Here is a 24,666-nt window from a genome sequence, read left to right on the forward strand (position 1 = left end):
TGCCACCCCCATCAAGCTACCAGTGACTTTCTTCACAGAATTGGAAAAAACTACTTTAAAGTTTATATGGAACCAAAAAAGAGCCCACATTGCCAAGTCAATCCTAAGCCAAAAGAACAAAGCTGGAGGCATCAGGCTACCTGACTTCAAACTATACTACAAGGCTACAGTAACCAAAACAGCATGGTACTGGTACCAAAACAGAGATATAGACCAATGGAACAGAACAGAGCCCTCAGAAGTAATACCACACATCTACAACTATCTGATCTTTGACAAACCTGACAAAAACAAGAAATGGGGAAAAGATTCCCTATTTAACAAATGGTGCTGGGAAACTGGCTAGCCATATGTAGAAAGTTGAAACTGATCCCTTCCTTACACCTCATACAAACATTAATTCAAGATGGATTAAAGACTTAAATGTTAGACCTAAAACCATAAAAACCCTAGAAGAAAACCTAGGCAATACCATTCAGGACATAGGCATGGGCAAGGACTTCATGTCTAAAACACTAAAAGCAATGGCAACAAAAGCCAAAATTGACAAATGGGATCTAATTAAACTAAAGAGCTTCTGCACAGCAAAAGAAACTACCATCAGAGTGAACAGGCAACCTACAGAATGGGAGAAAATTTTTGCAATCTACCCATCTGACAAAGGGCTAATATCCAGAATCTACAAAGAACTCAAACAAATTTACAAGAAAAAAACAACCCCATCACAAAATGGGCAAAGGATATGAACAGACACTTCTCAAAAGAAGACATTTATGCAGCCAATAGACACATGAAAAAATGCTCACCATCACTGGCCATCAGAGAAATGCAAATCAAAACCACAATGAGATATCATCTCACACCACTTAGAATGGCAATCATTAAAAACTCAGGAAACAACAGGTGCTGGAGAGGATGTGGAGAAATAGGAACACTTTTACACTGTTGGTGGGACTGTAAACTAGTTCAACCATTGTGGAAGACAGTGTGGCGATTCCTCAGGGATCCAGAACTAGAAATACCATTTGACCCAGCCATCCCATTACTGGGTATATACCCAAAGGAATATAAATCATGCTGCTATAAAGACACATGTACAGTATGTTTATTGCAGCACGACTCACAATAGCAAAGGCTTGGAACCAACCCAAATGTCCAACAATGATAGACTAGATTAAGAAAATGTGGCACATATACACCATGGAATACTATGCAGCCAAAAAAATGATGAGTTCATGTCCTTTGCAGGGACATGGATGAAGCTGGAAACCATCATTCTCAGCAAACTATCGCAAGGACAAAAAACCAAACACCGCATGTTCTAACTCATAGGTGGGAACTGAACAATGAGAACACTGGACACAGGAAGGGGAACATCACACACCGGGGCCTGTTGTGGGGTGGGGGGATGAGGGAGGGATAGCATTAGGAGATATACCAAATGTAAATGACGAGTTAATGGGTGCAGCACACCAACATGTCACATCTATACATATGTAACAAACCTGCACATGGTGCACATGTACCCTAGAACTTAAAGTATAATAAAAAATATCTATAAAAAAAGATTTGAGGATATAATCTAATGCCATGTGGGATCTGTGTGGAACAATCAGTGCTGCCTGTCTCAACAGCTGGATAAGTATAGTCTACAGTCACAAATTGGGCTTTTATGTCCATTCTTGCCCCCTAGATTTTCTGCAGTGATTTGCTAAGAGATAATACAGATGCTAACATTTGTAAAGTACTAACCATGTCACACACATTAACTCAAAGCTGGAGTCTACAGATCCAGGCAGGCTGAAAAGGCCAGGTGGTGTTCTCAATCAAAGCCACCTGAGTAGGAAGATTTAGTTCTAAATGCTAACTGTGGAGAATCTAAATAGAGAGATAATCATCTAGAGAAGAGCAGCCAGTAGTAACTACTGCTCAGTACTCACATTACAGTTGTGCAACTATATACAAGGTCTAGACATGTTAAATTTATTCCTATATGATAAAAAGGTCAGGTCAGATAGATGTATGCTGAGTTTCTCTAAAAATCTAGGATGTGCCGTTTGAGCTAATCCAGCGAATCTCAGTCAATTTTTTTAGAGGAAAGCACCTAAGCACAATGAGAGCTTTGCTTTAAAGGTCAAGTATGTCTCCAATTCCCTGGGATCCCTGTACTCTTGGTGGTATCTTCTAAAGTGACAGCTTGTGATTGAGAGATTTACTGATTCTTGGAAAGGGGCCATCATCACACTAAAAGGCTGGCTTCTAGGCTAAGAGAATCTGAGCCAAAGAAGGTGAGATCCTTCTCCCAAGGACAAAGTTCAGTTTCAGAATCACCAGACTCTCAGGACCCTCAAATACTCCACATGTACCCTCACTTTCTCCCTCCAAAGACAGTAAACTGTGAGCAAGGAAACAAATCCATGGAGAATATACCCATCTTACTCAGCCTGATGCTGACCCATTTCATTGCTTTGATATCCTGCTTTAACACCCAAAGACAGACAAGGTCCAGGCTTAGGACAACAGTGACCATGGCTTTCTATGCCCAGGCAGCAAGCTCTGACAGTTCTAAGTCTGTCAATTGCCACTAACTGTAGGTTTAGAACTTCCATTATAAAGAGTGTAGCAATGAACTGCATAGAAGTGCAGCAGTCCTTTCAGCAAAGCTGAGTCCCGTGGCCTGGTTCCCCTGGGATACAAGAATATACCTTCTACACAGAAGCACATGGCTGACTCCGATGAGATCTTTCTTCTGCCCCTCTCCTGGGAAGGACAATGTGCCAGAATCAATGCAAGCCTCATATTTTTTTTTCTTTTTTTTTCTTTTTGAGATGGGGTCTCATTCTGTTGCTTCCCAGGCTGGAGTGCAGTGGTATGATCTCAATCTCCATGGGCTCAGGTGATCAGGCGATCCTCCCACCTCAGCCTCCCAAGTAGCTGGAACTACATGCGCACACCACCATGTCCGGCTAAGTTGTGTATTTTTTGTAGAGACGGGGTTTTGCCATGTTGCCCAGGCTGGTCTCAAACTCCTAAGCTCAAGCAATTGGCCCATCTCGGCCTCCCAAAGTGCTGGGATTACAGGCGGGAGCCACTGTGCCCAGCTGCCTCATAATTTTTATCTATTCTTCAGAGCCATGTAAGTCAGTCCTTATACTGTTGGGAAGAGCCCATATTCCAGGGGTAGAGCAGCCTGAATCCATGAGGTCATTTGCTTTAATTCCAATATGTAATATCAGTATCGTTATGAAACAAATCCTCCAACCCGGGTGCAGTGGCTCACACCTATAATCCCAGTACTTTGGAGGACGAGGTGGGAGGATCACTCGAGCCTAGGATTTCAAGACCAGCCTGGGCAACACAGAGAGACCTCATTTCTATTTAAAAACAAACAAACAAACAAACAAACCAACACACACTCCTCTTGCTTTTGTTATCTCCTAATCTAAGTGCAGGAAGGTTAACAGGAGTCCCATTAGACAAAAAACCCTCTCTGTGAGCCCTAATCCTTGGGCACGGTAGTACAAAATATTAGTGGACTCCTCATCAAATGGCCCAAGACAAATGGAGCTGTAACACACTAGAACACACTAGAACAGAGGCCATAAACCCAGGACACATATCTGGCCCCAAGATATGTACAAGACTAAAAGGAATGTTGAGAGAACAAGGTAAGAAACAACTAAGAGTCAAAAGCAGGCTAACTCATTCTCGTACAGAAAGCAAGCCCCTGAGCTCTGTCTGCTTCAGTCAGCCAAGTAAAGTGACAATGTAATATACTGAACTGCACAACATGAGAAGTAGGAAAGAAATTGGGCATCTGTGGCCACTCTTTCATTCAACCTTTCTTAACCTTCAAGCACTCACCTGTGTGGCCATGGAGTGGTGAGTGTGGCCGTGGTAGTGTAGGTGATGTGCTAGAGGTCACAATCAAGCTCTTGCGGTTACTTGTCCGACAACTGCAATGAAAACAAAATATGAATTATAATAGGGCCACACCATGGGCCCAGAGACCTTGAGTAGTTTTTAAGGAACTAAAGAGGGACACCATTTCACGGGCTGCACAGTATACTTCTTTAAACTGAACTGGGTCAGCAATTACACTCGGCACCAGTTAGATTCTATAAAGCACTGTGTTCCACCTTGGAATAACTTTTTTCACTGCCTTGACTTTCATCTTGTATTGCCACTGTGCTTCTCCAATGTTTAGTTTTACTTCCTAAGCAAACACAAGGAGCTCCCTACGGGCAACAACCATGTTTTAAACAGTATCTAATGAAGAATGACCACTGCAAGTTGATTTACAAAATAAAAAGCACAAGTCAAAATATTCTCATATTCTCTAAGAACCCCCCAAAACTATTAACTTAATCTATGAAATTATTATTTTTAGAACTGCTTAGTCCGTGAATTAAGTAATATTCTCATTTCAGAATAAATGTCAGAACAGGCCTGGGTTTCTTCTATAAACGGGCTTTCCACTACATATTAATGCCTGAAGCTTTTTCTTCTGGTTGGAGAAAACCAGATGGTGATGAAAAGCCATTTCATGCAACATCTATTACTGAAAAGTCTCTATCAATTTATTTGAAAGTCAGCCTATCTTTTGAAGGCATTAGGGACGTTTGCCATTTATATTCATCCAAATATTTACTGAACACCTACTATACACTAGGCAGTGTTTTAGGAGGGAAGCAGTAGGGAACAAAAGAACAGTCTCTATCCTCATAACTGGAGTGAACAGTGCTGTGGGAAAAGGAAGAGGAAGAAAGAACAGAAAGAGGGAGAGAGAGGGAGAGGGGGATAGAGGGGGAGAGAGAGAGGGGGAGAGAGAGAGAGGGAGGGAGGGAGAGGGAGAAAAGGAGAAAGGAAATAAGAGACTGGTGTGGGAGTGCTAACTAGGGAAGTGAAATCTGATGAGAGAGCTGAATGATATGAAGAACTCAGACAAAAGTAGAGCTGAGAGGCAGAGAGAAAAGTAAAGGTAAAGGCACTGAGACAAGAACAAATTTGGGATGTTCAAGAAATAGCAAAGAAGTCAAGAGCGGATGACAGGAGGGGAGAATGACAGAAAAAGAAGTAGGTTATAGAAGCTATGGGGAAGGCCACAGCCAGACTCTGTAGGGCTGATGGAAGGAATGAGATCAATCTCAAGAAAGAGATTATCAGTAGAAATGATAACCATTTTCCCCTAAGAAACCATCAGAAGGAATCCAATCATTCCCACACCCCTAACTACCTCAGTCACCATGGAATGCCCAGCCTTCCACTCTCTAACTTGACAGTCTCCCACTACTCTGAACCTTTGAGAAAAGCTTATACTTTGCCTCCTTGAACTCAGTATGTCACCAGCAAACTGCCTATGTCCCCAATTTCTCTTCTGAGTGTCTGCTTTAAATTCTAGCTCCAAGTGAAACGTTGCTACCTCCCAAGGACACCAAAGTCCTGGCGAAATCCCAACCCTTTACAACCAAGCTTTCCATCTATTTTGCAACTGCACCTGGAAACTTAGAGTGACTGAAGAAAAACCCAGAATCATGCCGGCTGATGTGTCTTTATATTCACAGTAACAAACATCAAGTGGGGCCTCATTACTGCCTGACAATCTTAGCATATTTCCCAGAGTAATGTGCTTGCTCACTCTCCAAGACAACTAATTCACATTTTCTCCTTAAACCTCCAATACCCCTTTTCCTTCCTCAAATCTGTACAGAACATAAAAATTAAAAAAAAATTAGCTGGGCATGTTGGCACATGCCTATAGTCCTAGCTACTTGGGTGACTGAGGCAGGAGGACTGTTTGACTCCAGGGGTTTATGGCTACAGTGAGCCAATGATTGTGCCAGAAAAGAAGAACAGGTACAGTTGGGGCAATTAGAAAACAAATAACATATTTAAACCCAATCATACCAATAATCATATTAAATATAAATGTTCTAAGTACATAGCCAATTAAGGCAGAGATTGTCAGACTGGATAAAATAGCAGGATCCACTTATATGCTGTTATTTGTGAAAGCCCGAAACTACAAACCACCTAAAATATGCACCAACAGATGAGTGACAAATCACAGTATATCCATATAATGGAATTCTACTCAGCAATAACAAGGAATGAACAATTGATTCACACAATGGATGAATCTCACAAATAATTATGCTGAAAGCAAGATGCCAGACAAAAAAAGAGTACGTTGTATGGTTTCATGGATGAGTTGAACAATTTGCCTCTCAGGTGTATTCAATCAAAAAATTTGTCCCTGGATATTTATACTAAAATATACTAAAAACAAAAGTCAAACATAATGTTACTTAACAGGAGATTGTTCTGACACATGCACTAAAAGGGAATTGAAAACATTATTTCCAAGTCAATCATCCCACATAAATTCAACCAAATACGAGTCCAACACATTGTGACGAATTCCTCTCATGGTCTTGCACTTTGCTTTGCATTTATTTCAATAGCACTAGATGTTTTGGGTATGTATGCCAGGAGGTGATATGAACTGTGCTCAACTAGGCACTGCAAAATAGGTGGCAAGGTTTGGGCAGAACAGTCACCAACAATTTCCAAATAACCAATAGCTGGCTGATGGGTGTATCCACCATACCAAAAGCCCATTATTTCTCTCTCCAGAGCATGGCTATAGTGACACTTGATTTTGCGGCTAAAACAGGACTCACTGATTTGCAAGTAATGACCTAAACCACTAAGCTGTATCGGATGTAGTTCAAAGTAATGCTTGCACACTTTGTGACAGAAATTGTGGACACTGACCATAGTATGGACTGAAATTCCAGTAATAGCAGTAGTTGCTCTCTCTGTGACTTCCATAGACCATAACAAGGGAAGATGAAGCAACTTATTCAGGGAAATGCTGGATTTTGTGCAAAAATATTCCTTTCAAAGACAGACTCATGCTGATTGGCAATTGCAATGAACAAATTTTCATGAATAGCTGTCTTTATACTGGCATTGTACCACCCACAGTAAGGGTTGGTGATATGAGGAACATTTAGGAGCCATAGATAACAAACTACACTCCTTCAAGAAGTCAATGATTGGCAGGTTTGAAGTGTTGACAATAGGTTGCAATGTATCTTGAAATAAACATCTATCCATTGGGAGAGATGAAATAAAAATGTTCTCAAAAGTAGAACCACTAAAAAAATAAAATTTGAATTTGACCCACCACAATTAAGAAATTTCACTGGTGGGACTCACAAGGACAAATTGTTTAGTTGATCCAATTCCATTTATATAAAATTATAGAAAATGCTAACTAATCTATAGTGACAGACTGCAGATTAGTAGTTGCTCAATGAGAAGCAAGGAATGGATTATAGATAGTCATGAGGAAACTTCTGAGAGTTACAGGTCTGTTCATTATCTTCATGTTCATTATCACAGTCATACAATCTATTATATTCCAGTCATACCTCAATAAAACTATACAAAACTATACAAAAACTATACAAAAATTTTAAAATGTAAGCAACATCATGTCCCTCTTCCATTTAAAATTCTCCTTGTCTCACTGAGAGAAAAAGCCAGTTCTGACAATGGCCTACAAGGCATTATATGGTCTGGATTCTCCATGACCTCTCTCCCTCCTGCTCACTCTCCAGCCACACTGGCCTCCTCACCTTTCTTAGAAAATGCCAAGCGTGCCACCCATCTCAGGGCCTTTACAATTGGGATTTCCTTTGCCTATGTTTCTCCCAGATTGCCTCGAGGGTTGCTCCCCTCTTCCTTCAGGTCTTTGCTCAAGTACAACCTTCTGGGTGAATTTTCCCTGATCATTCTATTTAAAATTGCAACCCCTCCCAAACTCTCTATCCTCCTTTCTTGATACATTTTTCTCCTAGCACTTATCATCATCTAACACACTACAGTCAGCAGGTGGGTTCCACATCCATGGACTCAACCAACTATGCGTGGAAAATATTTTTTAAAACTTTTAAAATAATATAAATTTTAAAAATACAGTATAACAGCTATTTGCATAGATTTGCTTTGTATTAGATATTATAAATAATCTAGAGATGATTTGAAGTATACAGGAAGATGTGTATAGGTTATATGCAAATATTATGTATGCTCTTTTATATAACAGACTTGGGCATCTGCAGATTTTGGTATCTGTGTGGGTCCTGGAACTAATCCCCAATATATATATGATGGTATATATTTTGCACATTCATTTTGTTGTCTCTCTTCTCATCAGAAATTAAACTGTATGAGGGCAGGGGTTTTTGTATGCTTTGTGTACTGCTGCACTCCTCAATACCTAGAACGCTGCCTGGCACACAGTAGGCTCTCAATAAATATTTGTTAAATGAATGGATGAGTATGATTTGTTACAAGGATTAAAATAAAGAAGATACATGTATACCTGGCCTATGAAAGGTAAATCAAACTGTTATATCTAAATCCTTGTGTCTGAAAGTGAAAATTTCTTGAAACTTCAGGGACGGATAATTAATTCCAGCTTCATTTGCCTTAACCTTATTTAAAATTTAAAATAAAAGCCAAAACACTAAAGATCATATTTCCAGGCCACATGCCTTTTTATAAAGGTACACATAATCTCACTTGGCAAATCTTTAACAGCTGCCAGGGGAAAAAAAGGTCAGACACTCTGCTACAGATACCATGACTCAACTGAGATCCACAACAAGGAACTGGCTAATTTTTCCATTTCAACAGGCTCTGGCCATTTCCCCAGGATCCTAAGAAGATAAAGGGCAAGTCTTAATTCTTTCATTCCAGTAAGATGAAGTACTAGATATCTGCAGAGTCGGGTACACTAACTCTCAGCGGACGGGTGGTAGCCTGGAAGCCCCCTGAGCTACCTCATGCAAAGACTGGTGTTAAACCATCCCAGTTACTTGGATACTTGGAGTGAGACTTGGCATTTCAATTTCTTACATGCCTTGCCATGGTCATCTCAGTGAACAGCAAGAACAAGGGCTAAGGCATATCGTGCATTCTGTGTGACCATGTTGAATTGTAACCACATTTGGAGAGTAGTAGCTCATTTCTAGCCTTCAAAAACCCCTCCCTCCAGCAACTAGCAGGCACTCGGAAAATCTGACCCCTGCAAGAGCTGCTGTAAATTTACTTAGGAAGCCTGCTTCCCAGTGTGAAGCAACAAAGGGTGTGGAATAAGATGCCTGGCTGCAGATCCCTTAGGCCTCTCCAGTCTCCAAATCTCAGAGGTCTAGCTGCTCCTAGGAACTTGAGCACTCCGTGACTGGATAGTACTTGGCAGCCACATTTTAGAATTTAGAATGAGGAAAACATCACTTCTGTTTCAATAAGTGTAAACAATATAAAGAAGAATGTGGAGCTGGTTACAGTCAAGCACTTCCAGATGCTATAATATTTCAGAGTAACAACCAAGATGTCCTGGTTAAGACAGGGAAGTGAGAGTGGGAGAAAAATACATATTCCCTCCCCAATAAAGGGAGATATTGTTACGTATCCATCATATTATTATTGACATATTATTTATTGCTTACCTGGATTATTTCAATACCCTCCTAACTAGTCTCTCTGGTTTACTCTTGTCTTCTACCCTAATCTGTTCTTAACATGAGCAAGCCACAGTGATTCTTTTAAAGCACACATCTGATTATTTCATTCCTCTGCTCAAAACGTTCCACAGGCTGCTAATTTTGCACAGGCACTTCTAGCTACTAGGACCAGCGTTAACTGTTCCCTTTACTTGCAATGTCCTTCCTTCAACTACACAATGGCAAAAATCCCTCACTTCTTCAAGGCTTTATTCTAATGTCACCTTCCCAATTTTCTGTTTTCCTGAATCCCTTTTGCTCTACCTTTTTTCCCAATAGCATTTGTCATCTTCTAACATACTACATAAACTATGTTTACTGTCTGTTTCTTCTTTTCTAGAGTGAGCTCTAAGAGGTATCCCAATCACCTAGAAATAGTACGCAGGGCATAGGAGGTTTTCGACAAGTGTTTATTCAACAAATGAATGTATTTCCACAGAAGCAGGTAGTCAGAATTCCCCGCAAGGGCAGCAGGCATCAGAGGAACTAGGAAAAAAGTCTTTGCTCTAAGGTAAAGTTTTCCTCCAAGTCTGATGGCAACTCTCCTTGAATTAATCAAGTTTTTTTTTTTTTAACCTCTGCTCTATTGGTTTAGAAATTACATATTGTTTTGTTTTTTTCTGTCCTAAAGTAGTTGTTATTATTCAAGGTTTAATAGGTGTTCTTGTCTCAACAAAGTCTAAAGTTAACCAGCACCTCAACTCTCTTTCTGAACAAAATTAAAAGATCCTAGATGGCTTTTAACTCCAATCCTCCCACTCCCTTTCAACTTACCTATTATTGCAATCTATTATTTCAGGTCTATCTTACTTTTACATTGCCAAATTAGTAATTATTATTTTATACAATAATTGCTTGCTTAGATTTACTCATGTATTTTCTAATTTCACTGCTTAACATTCCCTCTTGGGATCTCATGTATTTCTTCTTTGTTTCTGAAATATATCCTGTAGTAATTATTTCAGAGAGGATCTGATAGTAATAAATCTTCTCTATAGATTTTGTTCTCTTGGTTTTTGATAGTCTGAAAATGTCTTTTTTTGGTCACTCACTTCCATTGCTAATATAGCAAGTATGGATAATTCTAGTGTCTTGTTCAGAGTAACTTTTTTCTCAATACTTTAAAAATATTATTCTGCAGTCTTATGGCTCCTGTTATTGCTGTTGAAAAGCTTACTCTTAGCATAAGTGCTGTTCCTTTGTACTTAATTTTTCTTTTTCTGTCTGGTTGCTTTATTTTAACCATTAACTTATTTTTTTTTTAGATATATTTCCAACAATATAAAATTCACCCTTTTAAAATGTACAACTCATTCATTTTTAGTATATTCACAAGGCTGTGCAAGCACTGCCACTATCTAATTCCAGAATATTTTCATTGCCAAAAAGAAACCTTGTACCCATTAGCAGTCATTCTCCATCCCATTCTCCCCACGACCAACCACCAACGTACTGTCTCTATGGATTCACTGTCTCTATGGACTCTACGTATTCTGGACATTTCACAGAAACTGAATCATACATTACGTAGTCTTTGGTGTCTGGCTTCTTTTACTCAGCATGTTTTCATGCATGTTGTGGCATGCATAAATTCTCCATGCCACAATTGTTAATCCTTTCATAAAATGACAAGGTATTTGGGTTGTTACTACTTTTTGGTTATCATAGATGCTGCTGCTGTGAATATTTGTTTACAAGTTTTTGCATGAACATATATTTTCAATTTTCTTGAGTGAACTTTCTTGCTGAGCTCTTTTAGTTTAGTGAATTCTTGAGGGTTCTTTTAAGATATTCTCTTTGTTTTCATGGCTCTGCAGTACTGCAATGTATCTAGATGGGGATTTATTTTTATTTATTATAGTGGGGACTCACCATGCTTCAAGATGTTACTTGTTTGTTTCTAATCAGTTTTGGAAGGTCTCAGTCATTATCTCTATGAATACTGCCTCTTCCCATTTCTCCATACTGTGTTGGACCATCTGATCATATCTTCTGTATTTCTTAGCTTTCATTCATAGTTTATATCTTCCCATTTCTGTCTTGCACTCTTGATAAAAATTTTACTTTGTCCACAGCTCTATTATTTAACAAGACTGTTGCATTTTCAATTTCAACAACACAATACACATATTTTATTCCTCGAATTCTAATTAGCTTTTTGTCCAAATATATTTGGTCTTTTTTTCTCTTGTTTCTGTTTCCTTCTTTTATATTCTTTTTTGTTTGTTTTGAGACAGGGGATCACTCTGTCACCCAGGCTGGAGTGCAGTGGCTCAATCTCCACTCACTGTTGCCTCTATTTCCTGGGCTCAGGTGATCCTCCCACCTCAGCCTCCAGGGTAGCTGGGGCCACAGGCCCACGCTACCATGCCTGACAAAGTTTTGTATTTTTTGTAGAGACATGGTTTTACCATATTGTCTGGGATGGTCTTGAACTCCTGGGTTCAAGTGATCCACCCGTCTCGTCCTCCCAAACTGCTGGAATTACAGGCATAAGCCATCACGTCCAGCCTCTTTCTTTTATATTCTTAATCATTTTAAATATACTCATCTTACAGTCTTAATATCTAATGTTACTTTGTTTTTCTTTTTGAGACAGGGTCTCACTCTGTCATCCAGGCTAGGGTGCAATGGCACAATCACAGTTCACTGCAGCCTTGACCTCCCTGACACAAGCAATCCTTACCTCAGCCTCCCAAGTAGCTGGGAAAACAAGCATGCATCACCATGCCCAGCTAATTTAAAAAAAAAAAAATTTAGTAGAGATGAGACTTCACTATGTTGTTCAGGCTGGTCTTGAACTCCCGGGCTCAAGCGATCCTCCCACCTCAGCCTCCTAAAGTGCTGGGATTACAGGCATGAGCCACCACACTCAGCTAATATTCGTATTTTTTTGTAGAGACAGGGTTTGGCCATGTTGCCCAGGCTGGTTTCGAACTCCTGGGCTCAAGCAGTCCACCTGCCTCAGCCATCCAAAGTATTAAGATGAAAGTTGTGAGCCACTGTGCCCACCCTCTAATGCTACTTTCTGAAGTTCCAAACTGTTTCTTTTATCTATTGATTTTCACTTGGGCAGATTGGTTGGTTGGTTTGTAATTTCGTACTACAAACTTACCTTCAGTGAAGCTGCATTTATGAGAATCCTATGCTACCTGATTTGAAGGTATGTCACTTAATAGAAGTGTTAAGTTTGTTTCTGACAGATGAGCCAGAGTTATTACCAGCCCAGAACCAGCTTCTAGACCACACAAAGAGTATAAACTCCAACCCCTAATTTCAACTAAGTGAAGGCTTACAGGTAGAAATTTTCAAGGGAGATGTCTTTCCTTTATTAAAAGCCCTATTCAAAATCCAGATGAGATTAAGAAAGTTCTTTTTATCTGTACATGCCAGTGGTTTTCCTAGTCCATTCCTGCACTGAGGGTGAAGTCTTTTGAGGGTCCTAATTGTATGTAGGGGGTGTCAATTCTAATTGCTTACTCTAAACAAGCCAAGACCTCATCTTTTTTCCCCTCAAGGTTATTAAGACTAGCACATCTCCTCCCTGACCCCATTTTTGGAAGCTTCAAAGCTGGCTCCTACTGTTACTATTTTTTAGGTTCAGGGGTACGTGTTCAGGTACATAGGTAAACTCCTGACACAGGGGTTTGTTGTATAGGTTGTTTCATCACCCAGGTATTAAGCCTAGTACCCAATAGTTACTTTTCCTGCTCCTCTCCCTCCTCTCTCTCTCCACCCCCAAGTAGACCTCAATGTCTGTTGTTTTCCCTTCTTTGTGTTCATGAGTTATCTTCATTCAGCTCCCACTAATAAGTAAGAACATGCGGTATTTGGTTTCCTGTTCTTGGGTTAGTTTACTTAGGATCATAGCTTCCAGCTCCATCCATGTTCTCTCAAAAGACATGATCTTGTTCTTTATGGCTGCATAACATTCCATGGCATATATGTACCACATTTTCTTTATCCCATCTATCGTTAATGGGCATTTAGGTTGATTCCATGTCTTTGCTAATGTGAATAGTGCTGTAATGAACATTCGTGTGCATGTGTCTTTATGGCGGAATGATTTATATTCCTCTGGTATATACCTAGTAATGAAATTGCTGGGTCAAATGGTACTTCTGCTTTTAGCTCTTTGAGGAATCACCATACTGCTTTCCACAATGGTTGAACTAAATTACACTCCCACCAACAGTGTATAAGTATTCCCTTTCCTCCACAACCCTGCCAGCATCTGTTATTTTTTTACTTTTAACAACTGCCATTCTGACTGGTGTGAGATGATATCTCATTGTGGTTTTGATTTGCAGTTCTCTAATGCTCGGTGATATTGAGCTTTTTTTCTTATGCTTGTTGGTCACATGTATGCCTTCTTTTGAAAAGTATCTGTTCATGTCCTTTGCCCACTTTTTAATGGGGTTGTTTTTCTCTTGTAAGTTTGTTTAAGTTCCTTATAGATGCTGAATATTAGACCTTTGTCAGATGCAGATTGCAAATATTTTTTCCTATTTTGTAGGCTGTCTGTTTACTCTGTTGATAGTTTCTTTTGTTGTGCAGAACCTCTTAAGTTTAATTAAACTTGTCCATTTTTGCTTTTGTTGCAATTGCTTTTGGTGTCTTTGTCATGAAATCTGCCCATTCCTGTGTCCAGGATGGTATTGCTTAGGTTGTCTTCCAGGGTTTTCATAGTTTTACGTTTAAGTCTTTAACGCGTCTTGAGTTGATTTTTGTATATGATGTAAAGGAGGGTTACTATGTAGCTTCAGTCTTCTGCTTATGGCTAGCCAGTTATCCCAGAACCACTTACTGAATAGGGAGTCTTTTCCCCACTGCTTGTTTTTGTCAGCTTTGTCAAAGATTAGGTTGTCGTAGGTGTGTGGCCTACGATTTTAAAATCCCTGATTTTTAAAATAGGCTCTCTATTCTGTTCTATTGGTTATGTCCCTGTTTTTGTACCAGTACCATGCTGTTTTAATTACTATAGCCCTGTAGTATAGTTTGAAGTCAGGTAATGTGATGCCTCCAGCTTTGTTCTTTTTGCTTAGGATTGCCTTGGCTATTTGGGCTCTTTTCTGGTTCCATATGACCTTTTTTTTTTTTTTTTTTTTTTTTTTTTTTTTTGAGATGGAGTCTCACTCTGTCGCCCAGGCTGGAATGCAGTAGCACGATCTCGGTCCACTCCAACCTTCACTGCCCAGGTTCAAGCAATTCTCCTGCCTCAGCCTCCCAAGTAGCTGAGACTACAGACACACACCACCACACGCAGCTAATTTTTTGTATTTCTACTAGAGATGGGGTTTCACCATATTAGCCAGGCTGGTCTTGAACTCCTGACCTCATGATCTACCTGCCTTGGCCTCCCAAAGTGCTAGGATTACAGGCGTGAGCCACCGCACCCGGCCCAGTTCCATATAATTTTTTAAATAATTTTTTCTAGTTCTGTGAAGAATACTCTTGGTAGTTTGATAGAAATAGCATTCAATCTATAAACTGCTTCAGGCAATATGGTCATTTTAATGATATTGATTCTTCCTATCCATGAGCATGGTATGTTTTTCCATTTGTTTGTGTCCTCTCCGATTTCTTTGAGCAGTGTTTTGCAATTCTCATTGTAGAGATCTTTCACCTCCTTGGTTAGCTGTATTCCTAGGTATTTTATTCTTTTTGTGGCAATTGTAAATGGGACTGCCTTCCTGATTTGGCTCTCTCCCTGGCTATTGTTGGTGGATAGGAATGCTAGTGCTTTCTGCTAGTGATTGATTTTGTATCCTGAAACCTTGCTGAAGTTGTTTATCAGCTTAAGAAGCTTTTGGGGCCAGACACGGTGGCTCATGCCTGTAATCCCAGCACTTTGGGAAGCCGGGGCAGGTGGATCACGAGGTCAGGAGATCGAGACCATCCTGGCTAACATGATGAAACCGCGTCTCTACTAAAAATACAAAAAATTAGCTGGGCGTGGTGGCGGGCGCCTGTAGTCCCAGCTACTCGGGAGGCTGAGGCAGGAGAATGCCATGAACCTGGGAGGTGGAGCTTGCAGTGAGCCGAGATGGCCCCTCTGCACTCCAGCCTGGGCGACAAAGCGAGACTCCATCTCAAAAAAATAAAAGAAGCTTTTGGGCTGAGACTATCAGCTGTTCTACATATAGAATCATGTCATCTGCAAACAAGGGTGGTTTGACTTCCTCTCTTTCTATTTGGGTACCTTTATTTCTTTCTCTTGCCTACTGCTCGGGCTAGCACTTCTACTCCTATTGATTAGGTGTTGTTTTCTCTCTCTGATTTGGATCCCTCAGGGTTTTCCTTATGTTCTGCTGAAATCAGCTATGAATTTAAAACAACAACGATAATATCTAACAATTACTAAGAGCTAACTGGGCTTGGTTTAAAGCTAACTTGTCCAACTGGCAGCCCATAGGCCACATGCAGTCCAGGACAGCTTTGAATGTGGCTCAATACAAATTTGGAAATTTTCTTAAAACATTATGAGGTGTTTGGTTTTTTTTTTTTTTTTTTTAGCTCATTAGCTATCATTAGTGTATTCTGTGTGTGGCCCAAGACAATTCTTCCTATGTGGCAGAGGGAAGCCAAAAGATTGACTTGTAAAACTATAACAACCCTGGTTTAAAGCATTACATGTAGTATCTCACACCCTATGAAGCAGCGACTATTATTATCGCTTTATTTGGACAAGGAACTGCAGGCTAAGAAATGCTACGTAGCTTTCCCTAAGTCAAGATAAAGTAATAACATTATTTGAAGGCCTAATCTAACTTGAATTTTCTTTGCCCTGGGACTTTCTTAGTGTGGTGCTTCATCCTCAAATGATTTAAAAGTCAAGTATCCAGAAAATCAAGGGCATTTTATGGGGCCTAACTTCATGGACGAGAGGACAGCAATAAGTACCCTAGGGACTGGTGTAAAACTTTGACATAGGCACAAATATTGGGGAGCAGGTCTGCTATGACAGAGACTAAGGAAACAGTATGCTCCCACCAAAGTCTTCAGTCATGACCACCTTGACTACTATTGTGACTATCAACCCTATATCAGGACACAATAAAGAGAGCGCTACCTTGAGCCAGACAAAAAATAAAGAGGTACAGATTATCTCTACACTGAACAATCCTGAATCCTTTCACTATATTATAGCAGAAAAGACCACCAGCAATGCAAAGGAAGCATAATTCAGTCCCGGGCAGACTACACCAGCCAAATCTAAACATCTCTGCTACATGTTCCTGCAACAGTTACAACTTACAGTGAAAAGAAACAAACAGGTCTAAACCTGGAATGCCAAGCCCAAGATACCATGAATTTAATAGACTAAGAACACTTGGAAGGAATCAAGAGTTTTAAAGAAAAGACATAAAGAGAGGGAGGAAATTGGCCAAATATAAGCCAGTACAATCTCCCGCCCTGGAATAATTTATGTGACGTAGTAGCAAGTTCCCTTCATGACAGGCAACTTGCCTCCATCCCCAGTCTCAAGATGAGGACAGGATTTTCCACCACACCTTAGTAAATCTGCCCACCACCAAGAAAACAAGATAATTCTGTCTTTGATTATTTGCAGTTGACATTCACACAGTTCTAATGGAATCAACCTGGTAAAAGAGATAGGAGAAAAATTTAAAAACCCTGGACTGGACACTGCCTCAGATTCTGGGTATTCTAGGCATGCCTATATTTCCGGTGCCCAGGACAGTGCCTGATACATGTTTATTATTTGGAGAATTAATGAATGGGAGAGACTGGAGAATTAAGGAAAGGGAAATAATGGTTTTGTAATATATTCTTAAAGCAGTACATCTCTTGGTAATCAAAGGAAAACAGCCAGTGAGACTATAGATTTTTTTCTCTGAATGGAGTACACTTCCACTACTTGAAGCCCTCCACAAACATGGGCCTTGGAACTGGTATAGACTGCCCTGATAACATAGTGTCTGGGAAGTTGTGGTATATTTGGTTTGTCTTTACTAGTTCCCATGGCCTCTGGATTTCTCTGGAAGCTCCAAATTATAAGCCCACTCACAGGTTACATTTCTAGACCAGTTGCTTTGAGAGCTAGTGGTTGACAGGAAATGCAAAATGTCCTGTAATCACTATGTATTTTGGCCCAATACATACATAGTTTAAGTGTTACTAATACATACTTTAATCTGTTACTTAATACATAGTTTAATCTGTTACTAATACAGATTAAACCCATCCTGTATTAGTAACAATCCTTCTTTTCTACCTCCTTCCTCAATAAATTGCCCAGCTGTCTGGCCTGTACCCAAATTTCCATAGCAGAAAAGATTAGAACACAGTTAGTTTCTACGAGGCAGCCATGGGTACAGACGCTACATAAGGACCAGGCCCCCACTTTCAATAGACCAGTATCATGGTCATTTTTATTGTTTTTATCTTTTTATTATTCTGTTTTTTCTTTTACCCTCAATTTTTTATTTTTTATTTCATTTGTATTATTTGCCACATGCCATGATCAGAAAACACAGTCTTTTTGAGATAGTGTTTCACTCTGTCACCTAGGCTGGATTGCAGTGGTGCAATCTCAGTCCACTATGGACTTGACCTCCCAGGATTAAGTGATCCTCCAACCACAGCCTCCTGAGCAGCTGGGAATAAGTGCACACCACCACACCTGGCTAAATTTTGTTTATTATTTCATAGAAACAAGATCTCACTATGTTGCCCAGGCTGGTTATGAACTGCTGGGCTCAAGTGACCCTCCTGCCTCAGTCTCCCCAAATGCTGGGCATTACAAAGGCTTGTGGCAGGAGCCACCACACCAGGTCCACAGTCATTTTTTAATGACAGCTAATTGCAAGGTTCTATGTCAGGCACTTAAAATACTCAAAAAGGTGCAAGTATACTCAATCCTTGGCCTTCAGAGGCTCATAGCTGAAGAGACTTAGATACGTGAAGAAGAGAACTCAAGCAACATATTTTGGCACAGGCAGTCGTGGCACAGAAGCATAGGAGGCTTCCAAGAGGAAGGCAGAAGATCTGAGGAATTCAGAACCCACAGTAGAGAGAGATACTGGAAATACCATGATGGCAAATAAATATGCAAGGGGACTAGAAAATAATCAGTCTGAGTTGGAGGAGAAGATGAGAAGGCTCTAAAAGAAATGTTTCTGGAAGGACGGAGTATGGTGGGGGAGAAGACTAAATTAGGAGATTAAATCATCTAATGTAATATACTGAAAAACATTTTGCAGCTCTGATAGAAAATTTGGGGTGAATAAATGATTGCTACATAGAATATAAAGCAATGCAAAAGTGAGACAATTATTACCCTCAGGAAAACAAAAAGTTGCAAAAGAAAACAGACAATCATAATGCACAATGACTTTATTAGAAATAATATTAAGTTGTATTAATTTGACACTGAAATAGACAAAAGAATTTAAAGTAGTTGGTTTCAATAAATAAAAATCAAGGATGGTAGGAATGGGGTAAGGGAATTTCAAAATCCCTTTATTAGCTTTAAGGAATTAACAGACTTTTGAAATTATGTCCACATATTTCTTTGACAAAATAAAAATTAAATTTAAAATGTGGGCGGCTTACCCGTATGTAAAGAGTACAAGAAAGGGAGTGATATTACCTAGGTAGGAGAATGTGATGGCAGTAATTATTCTGCATTTTAGTTGGTACAATCATGGCTCAAAGCCAAGCTATAGTAGCATGTTTAAAGAAGACTGTCACTAGAAAAGAGGTCTTGTCTGAGACCCCAAGAGCAGGTTCTTGGATCTCATGCAGGAAATAATTCAGGGTGTCACAGAGTACAGCGAAGTTTATTAGAGACTTCTCTATTACAGAGCAGGACATCCTCAGAATTCAAGAGGAGGAACACCCCTACCTTAAACATACTGCTTGCTTATATAGGTTGTTAAGGATAGTGTACTTCATTACAAAGGGTTGTGATCAGCTGTGACAGGCTATCAGTACTGTTATTTCCCTATGTTACTACAGATTTTAGCAAAAATTCATGAGTGCATTATTATCTTTAAAGCAAAACCTATTTTTTATTTATTTATTTATTTATTTATTTATTTATTTATTTTTTGAGACAGAGTTTTGCTCTTGTTGCCCAGGCTGGAGTGCAATGGCGTGATCTTGGCTCACGGCAACCTCTGCCTCCCGGGTTCAAGCGATTCTCCTGCCTCAGCCTTCCTGAGTAGTCAGGATTACAGGCACGCGTCACCATGCCCAGCTAATTTTGTATGAAAGCAAAACCTATTCTTAAACTAAGAATGCTTTTTGTTCTTCAAGTACTGAAACATTTCATAAGTTTCATAAGCATCTTTTAGTTAGTTAGCATCATTAACTTGTTCCCTCAACCCTAAACATCTTGTGACCAACAGTGTCCAACCCCTTGGGAATGTAACCTAGGAGGTTTGGCTTTATCTGGCCTTTATTCAAGATGGAGTCACTCTAGTTTGGATGCCCCTGACCAAACTATCAGATGATCACATCAATCCCCTGTTCAAAATCCTCCAACTGCTATGGCCAAATAAATAAATAAATATACAAATTAGTGATGAGCATGACAATCAAGACTCTTCATGGTATAGCCCCCTGCTAATTTGTCCCACCCATCATCATGCCTCCAAGAATCTACCATCCACACACTTTACATCCAGTAGTAAACAAGGCCATACCATTATGTCTCTATTCTCTTGCATATGCTACTGTTTCAACTTAAATAACCTTATCCCAAATGTATATCTAATATATGTTAATTTTTTACTTCTCAGCTCAAATTTCCTTCTCTCTGAGGCCTTCCCTGTGTTCTCCAGGACAGAACTGGGGATTGATTGGCTTCCATACACTGACACTGAATCTTGTATTATTCTTCTAAAGGGGACCAGGAAATGTTATCCTAAAGTATGGCACTTTGGCATAAGGACTATTTTAGCTAAAGACACTGAGAAGCAGCAAACTCTCTGCCTTCCCCCTTTCTGCCTAAAAGTAAGGTATAAATTTCCCTTTTGTAAAAGTAATATAAATTTGCATTTGTAAAGGTGTTCCATCTCATGTACCAGGAAGATTCTTAATCACTGGAGATAATTCTTATCACTGGAGACAGCAGTGACTTGAATCTACATGACAAGTATTACTAAACAACCCTTATCTGCCAAACATTTCCTAGTCACCTTCACACAATTTACTGCCCCTAGCAGCCCAAGCCTTTGTCTAGTTACTTCACAATTAATCATCCTTTGTTAAAATGGTATATAATACCCCCATAACATGCAATTTACCTATATAACAAACCTGCATATGTACCCCGAACCTAAAAGTTAAAAAATAAATAAAAAATAAATGAAATGGTGTACAAGCACCAAATTCTCAGCACCTCTTTGAGTTACTCATCACTGAGTTTTCTCACATGAATACACGTTGCCAAGTGTAAAACTCTATTATGCATCTCCATGTCCTCATCACCACAGGTAGCTTTACTGAAGAAAACTAAAAAACTTTAAAAGAACAAGTGGTCTTTGTCTTATAAAGTGCTGGAAAATAGAATAAGAGAAAAAGCTGCTTAAGTTAATTTACAACATTACTGTAATTTTGATTCAAAGCCAGATAGCAACAGTCTAAGAAAATTATAGTTCCATATCCTTTATAAACATACATGTTTTAATTCTGTAAAATTTGAGCTGGTTCAGTTAAAAAAAAAAAAAAAAAGAAAGAAACCCACTACAATCAAGCTGGACAGTGATTCTCAAAGCATGGTTGGCAAACCTCTTGGGGTCCCTGAGACTCTTTCAGGAGGACAGCAAAGTCAAAACTATTTTCACAGGAATACTGAGACATCATTTACCTTATTCACTGGGTTGGCATTTGCACTGATGTTATAAAAGCAATGGTGGGTAAAACTTCTCACACCTCAACAAAAGAAAACCTAAATTGTTCTAGCAGCGAATGTATTACTCTCCAAACACTTCTTCATAATTTTGTTACAATATATTACAAGAAGAATAAAGGACAAAAACTACACAACCATCTCAATAGATGCAGAAGACACATTTGACAACAAGACTGAATGCTTTTCTCCCTAAGAGGAGGAACAAGGCAAGTATGTTGGCTTCTACCACTTCTATTCAACATTGTACTAGAGGTTCTAGCCAGTGCAATAAGGAATAAACAAATAAAAAAACAAAAAACAAATTAAAAAACAAATAAGGAATAAACAAATAAAAAAGATTGGAAGAGAAGTAAAACCGTTATCATTCACACACAAAACAATCCTATATGTAGAAAATCCCAAAGAAATTTTTAAAAAACTAATACAACAGCCAGGCACGGTAGCTCACGCCTGTAATCCCAGCACTTTGCAAGGCCAAGGTGGGTGGATCACAAGGTCAGAAGTTCAAGACCAGCCTGGCCAAGATGGTGAAACCCCGTCTCTACTAAAAATAGAAAAATTAGCTAGGCGCAGTGGCGGGCACCTGCAATACCAGCTACTCGGGAGGCTGAGGAAGGAGAATCACTTGAACCTGGGAGGTGGAGGCTGCAGTGAGCCGAGATCCCGCCACTGCACTCTAGCCTGGGTGACAGAGCAAGACTCTGTCAAAACAAACAAAAACAAACAAACAAACAAAAAAAACAAAAACACCTAATAAAACTTATATAAATAAGTTTGGTCATGTCACCAAATACATATGTGAAAAACTGATTATGTGAGTTGGAGCTATCTTGTCATACCCAAGTAGAATCAAGACAAGAGGAAAAGAAAAGCACTCAGGGCACAAAGCACCAACCCAGAAATTATATTGCAAGCTAGCTGCCAAAATAACCTGCTAAAACCTTAAGACCAGTTTTATCTACCACTGTCATTCACCAGTCAGAGCTTGCCAGCTTCTAAAAACTTTGCAAGTACCAATGACTTTTCTTCCAAAACAATATGCAACAATTCTCTTTCTAATAAAATCCTCATAGGCCAGGCACGATGGCTCACGCCTGTAATCCCAGCACTTTGGGAGGCCGAGGCAGGCAGATCACGAGGTCAGGAGATTGAGACAATCCTGGCTAACACGGTGAAACCCCGTCTCTACTAAAATACAAAAAAATTAGCCGGGCGTGGTGACAGGCGCCTGTAGTCCCAGCTACTCGGGAGGCTGAGGCAGGAGAATGGCGTGAACCTGGGTGGCAGAGATTGCAGTGAGCCGAGATCGCACCACTGCATTCCAGCCTGGGCGACAGAGCGAGACTCTGTCACAAAAAAAAAAAAAAAAAAAAAAAAACTCCTCAACCTTCTCTTTGCTCTGTAGACACACTGAAGACTACTCTACTCTGTTTGTATGCCCGAAATTACATTTCTGTTTTCCCAAAGAAAACATTTTGTTTAGAGATGTATCTCTATATTTTTATTTGACTTTGACACAGATAGACAAAAGTCAATTGTATTTCTATATTCTAGCAACAAACAACCCAAAAATGAAATTAGGAAGGCAATTCCACTCACAATAGCATTAGAAATATTAAAATACTTAGAAATAAATTTAACAAAAGAAGTATAAGACTTGTATGCTGAAAACTATGAAACACTAAAAGAAAATTTTAAAAAGCTAAATAGGCCGGGCATGGTAACTCATGCCTGTAATCCTAGCACTTTGGGAGGCTGAGGTGGGTGGATCACCTGAGGTCAGGAGTTTGAGACCAGCCTGGCCAACATGGCGAAACCCCGTGTCTACTAAAAATACAAAAATTAGCCAGGTGTGGCAGTGGGCGCCTATAATACCAGCTACTCGGGAGGCTGAGGCAGGAGAATCACTTGAACCCGGGGTGGGGATGGTGCGGAGGTTGCAGTGAGCCGAAATTGCACCACAGCACTCTAGCCTGGGCAAAAGAGCGAAACTCCATCTCAAAAAAAAATTAAAAATTAAGTAAACAGAGAACTTCCGTTCTTGGATTAGAAGACTCAGTATTGTTGAGGTGGCAATTCTCCCTCAAACTCATCTATAAATTCAAAGTAATCATTATCAAAATGCCAGCAAGGTCTTTTGTAGAAATTGAAAAATTGGGCTGGGCACGGTGGCTCACACCTGTAATCCCAGCACTCTGGGAGGCCAAGGTGGGCAGATCACAAGGTCAGGAGTTTGAGACCAGCCTGGCCAACATGGTGAAACTCCGTCTCTAGGAAAAATACAAAAAAATTAGCCAGGTGTGGTGGTGCATGTCTGTAGTCCCACTGCTTGGGAGGCTGAGGCACAAGAATCGCTTGAATCCAGGAGGCAGAGGTTGCAGTGAGCTGAGATCGCGCTACTGGACTCCAGCCTGGGCTACCGAGCGAGACCGTCCCCTGCAACCCCAGCCCCCCCCCCCAAAAAAATTGAAAAATTGATCCTCAAACTTATATAGCAACACAAAGCACCCAAAACGCATAAAATAATTTTGGAAAAGAACAAAGTTGGAGGAATTATACCACCTGATTTCAAAACTTAGTATAAAGCCACATTAAACAAAGATAGTGTGGAATTAGCACAAGGATAGGCATATAGATTAATGGAAGGCAAGAGAGAGCCCAGAAATAAACTGTTAACACTTGTGGTCAATTGACTTCAACAAAGGTGTCAAGAGGATTCAATAGCAGAAGGATACCCTTTCCAGCGAATTCTGCTAGAAAAATTGGACAGTCACACACACACACATTTGACCTCATACCATACATAAATATTAACTCGAATGGATCATAAACTTAAATTTAGGAGTAGAAAATGTAAAACTTCTGGAAGAAAACGGAAAAAAACGTGCAGGCCCCTGAGACTGAATCTGAGGTACTTAGGGGGCCTTAGAATCCTCCTTCCTCTCCTTCTTTCCTGAATAATTCAGTCTAGAGGCCACAAGATGATGATGATGGTGGCCATGTGGTTGGGTTGGGGTTGAGGTACCTAGCCTGGGATGTCAGAGACTGATGGGGATAAGGAAGTTGTCTGCTTGAAGAGAACAGTGGTGCCAGTCTTTCATGGGGTATTGGAGACCCAGTGAAGTAAGAAGGGCATACACACAGAAGGCTGGTGGTTACAAAAGGAGATTAGTTACACAGAGGAAAAAATGATCAGATAATCAA

General features: G+C 39.9%; 1 protein-coding gene across 11 annotated transcripts in view; it reads right to left on the reverse strand.

Moving 5' to 3' along the window:
• Positions 1-24,666, reverse strand: part of MAST2 (microtubule associated serine/threonine kinase 2) — a 231,966-nt gene that overhangs the window by 71,044 nt on the left and 136,256 nt on the right. For all 11 annotated transcript variants that reach the window (XM_024256155.3, XM_002810886.6, XM_063719085.1 and 8 more), the window contains one exon: positions 3,865-3,956. In XM_024256155.3, coding sequence (XP_024111923.1) covers positions 3,865-3,956 — 92 coding nt within the window. The remainder of the gene's footprint in view (positions 1-3,864; positions 3,957-24,666) is intronic.

This window comes from Pongo abelii, chromosome 1 (assembly GCF_028885655.2).
Source record: "Pongo abelii isolate AG06213 chromosome 1, NHGRI_mPonAbe1-v2.0_pri, whole genome shotgun sequence".
Taxonomy (NCBI): Eukaryota; Metazoa; Chordata; class Mammalia; order Primates; family Hominidae; genus Pongo; species Pongo abelii.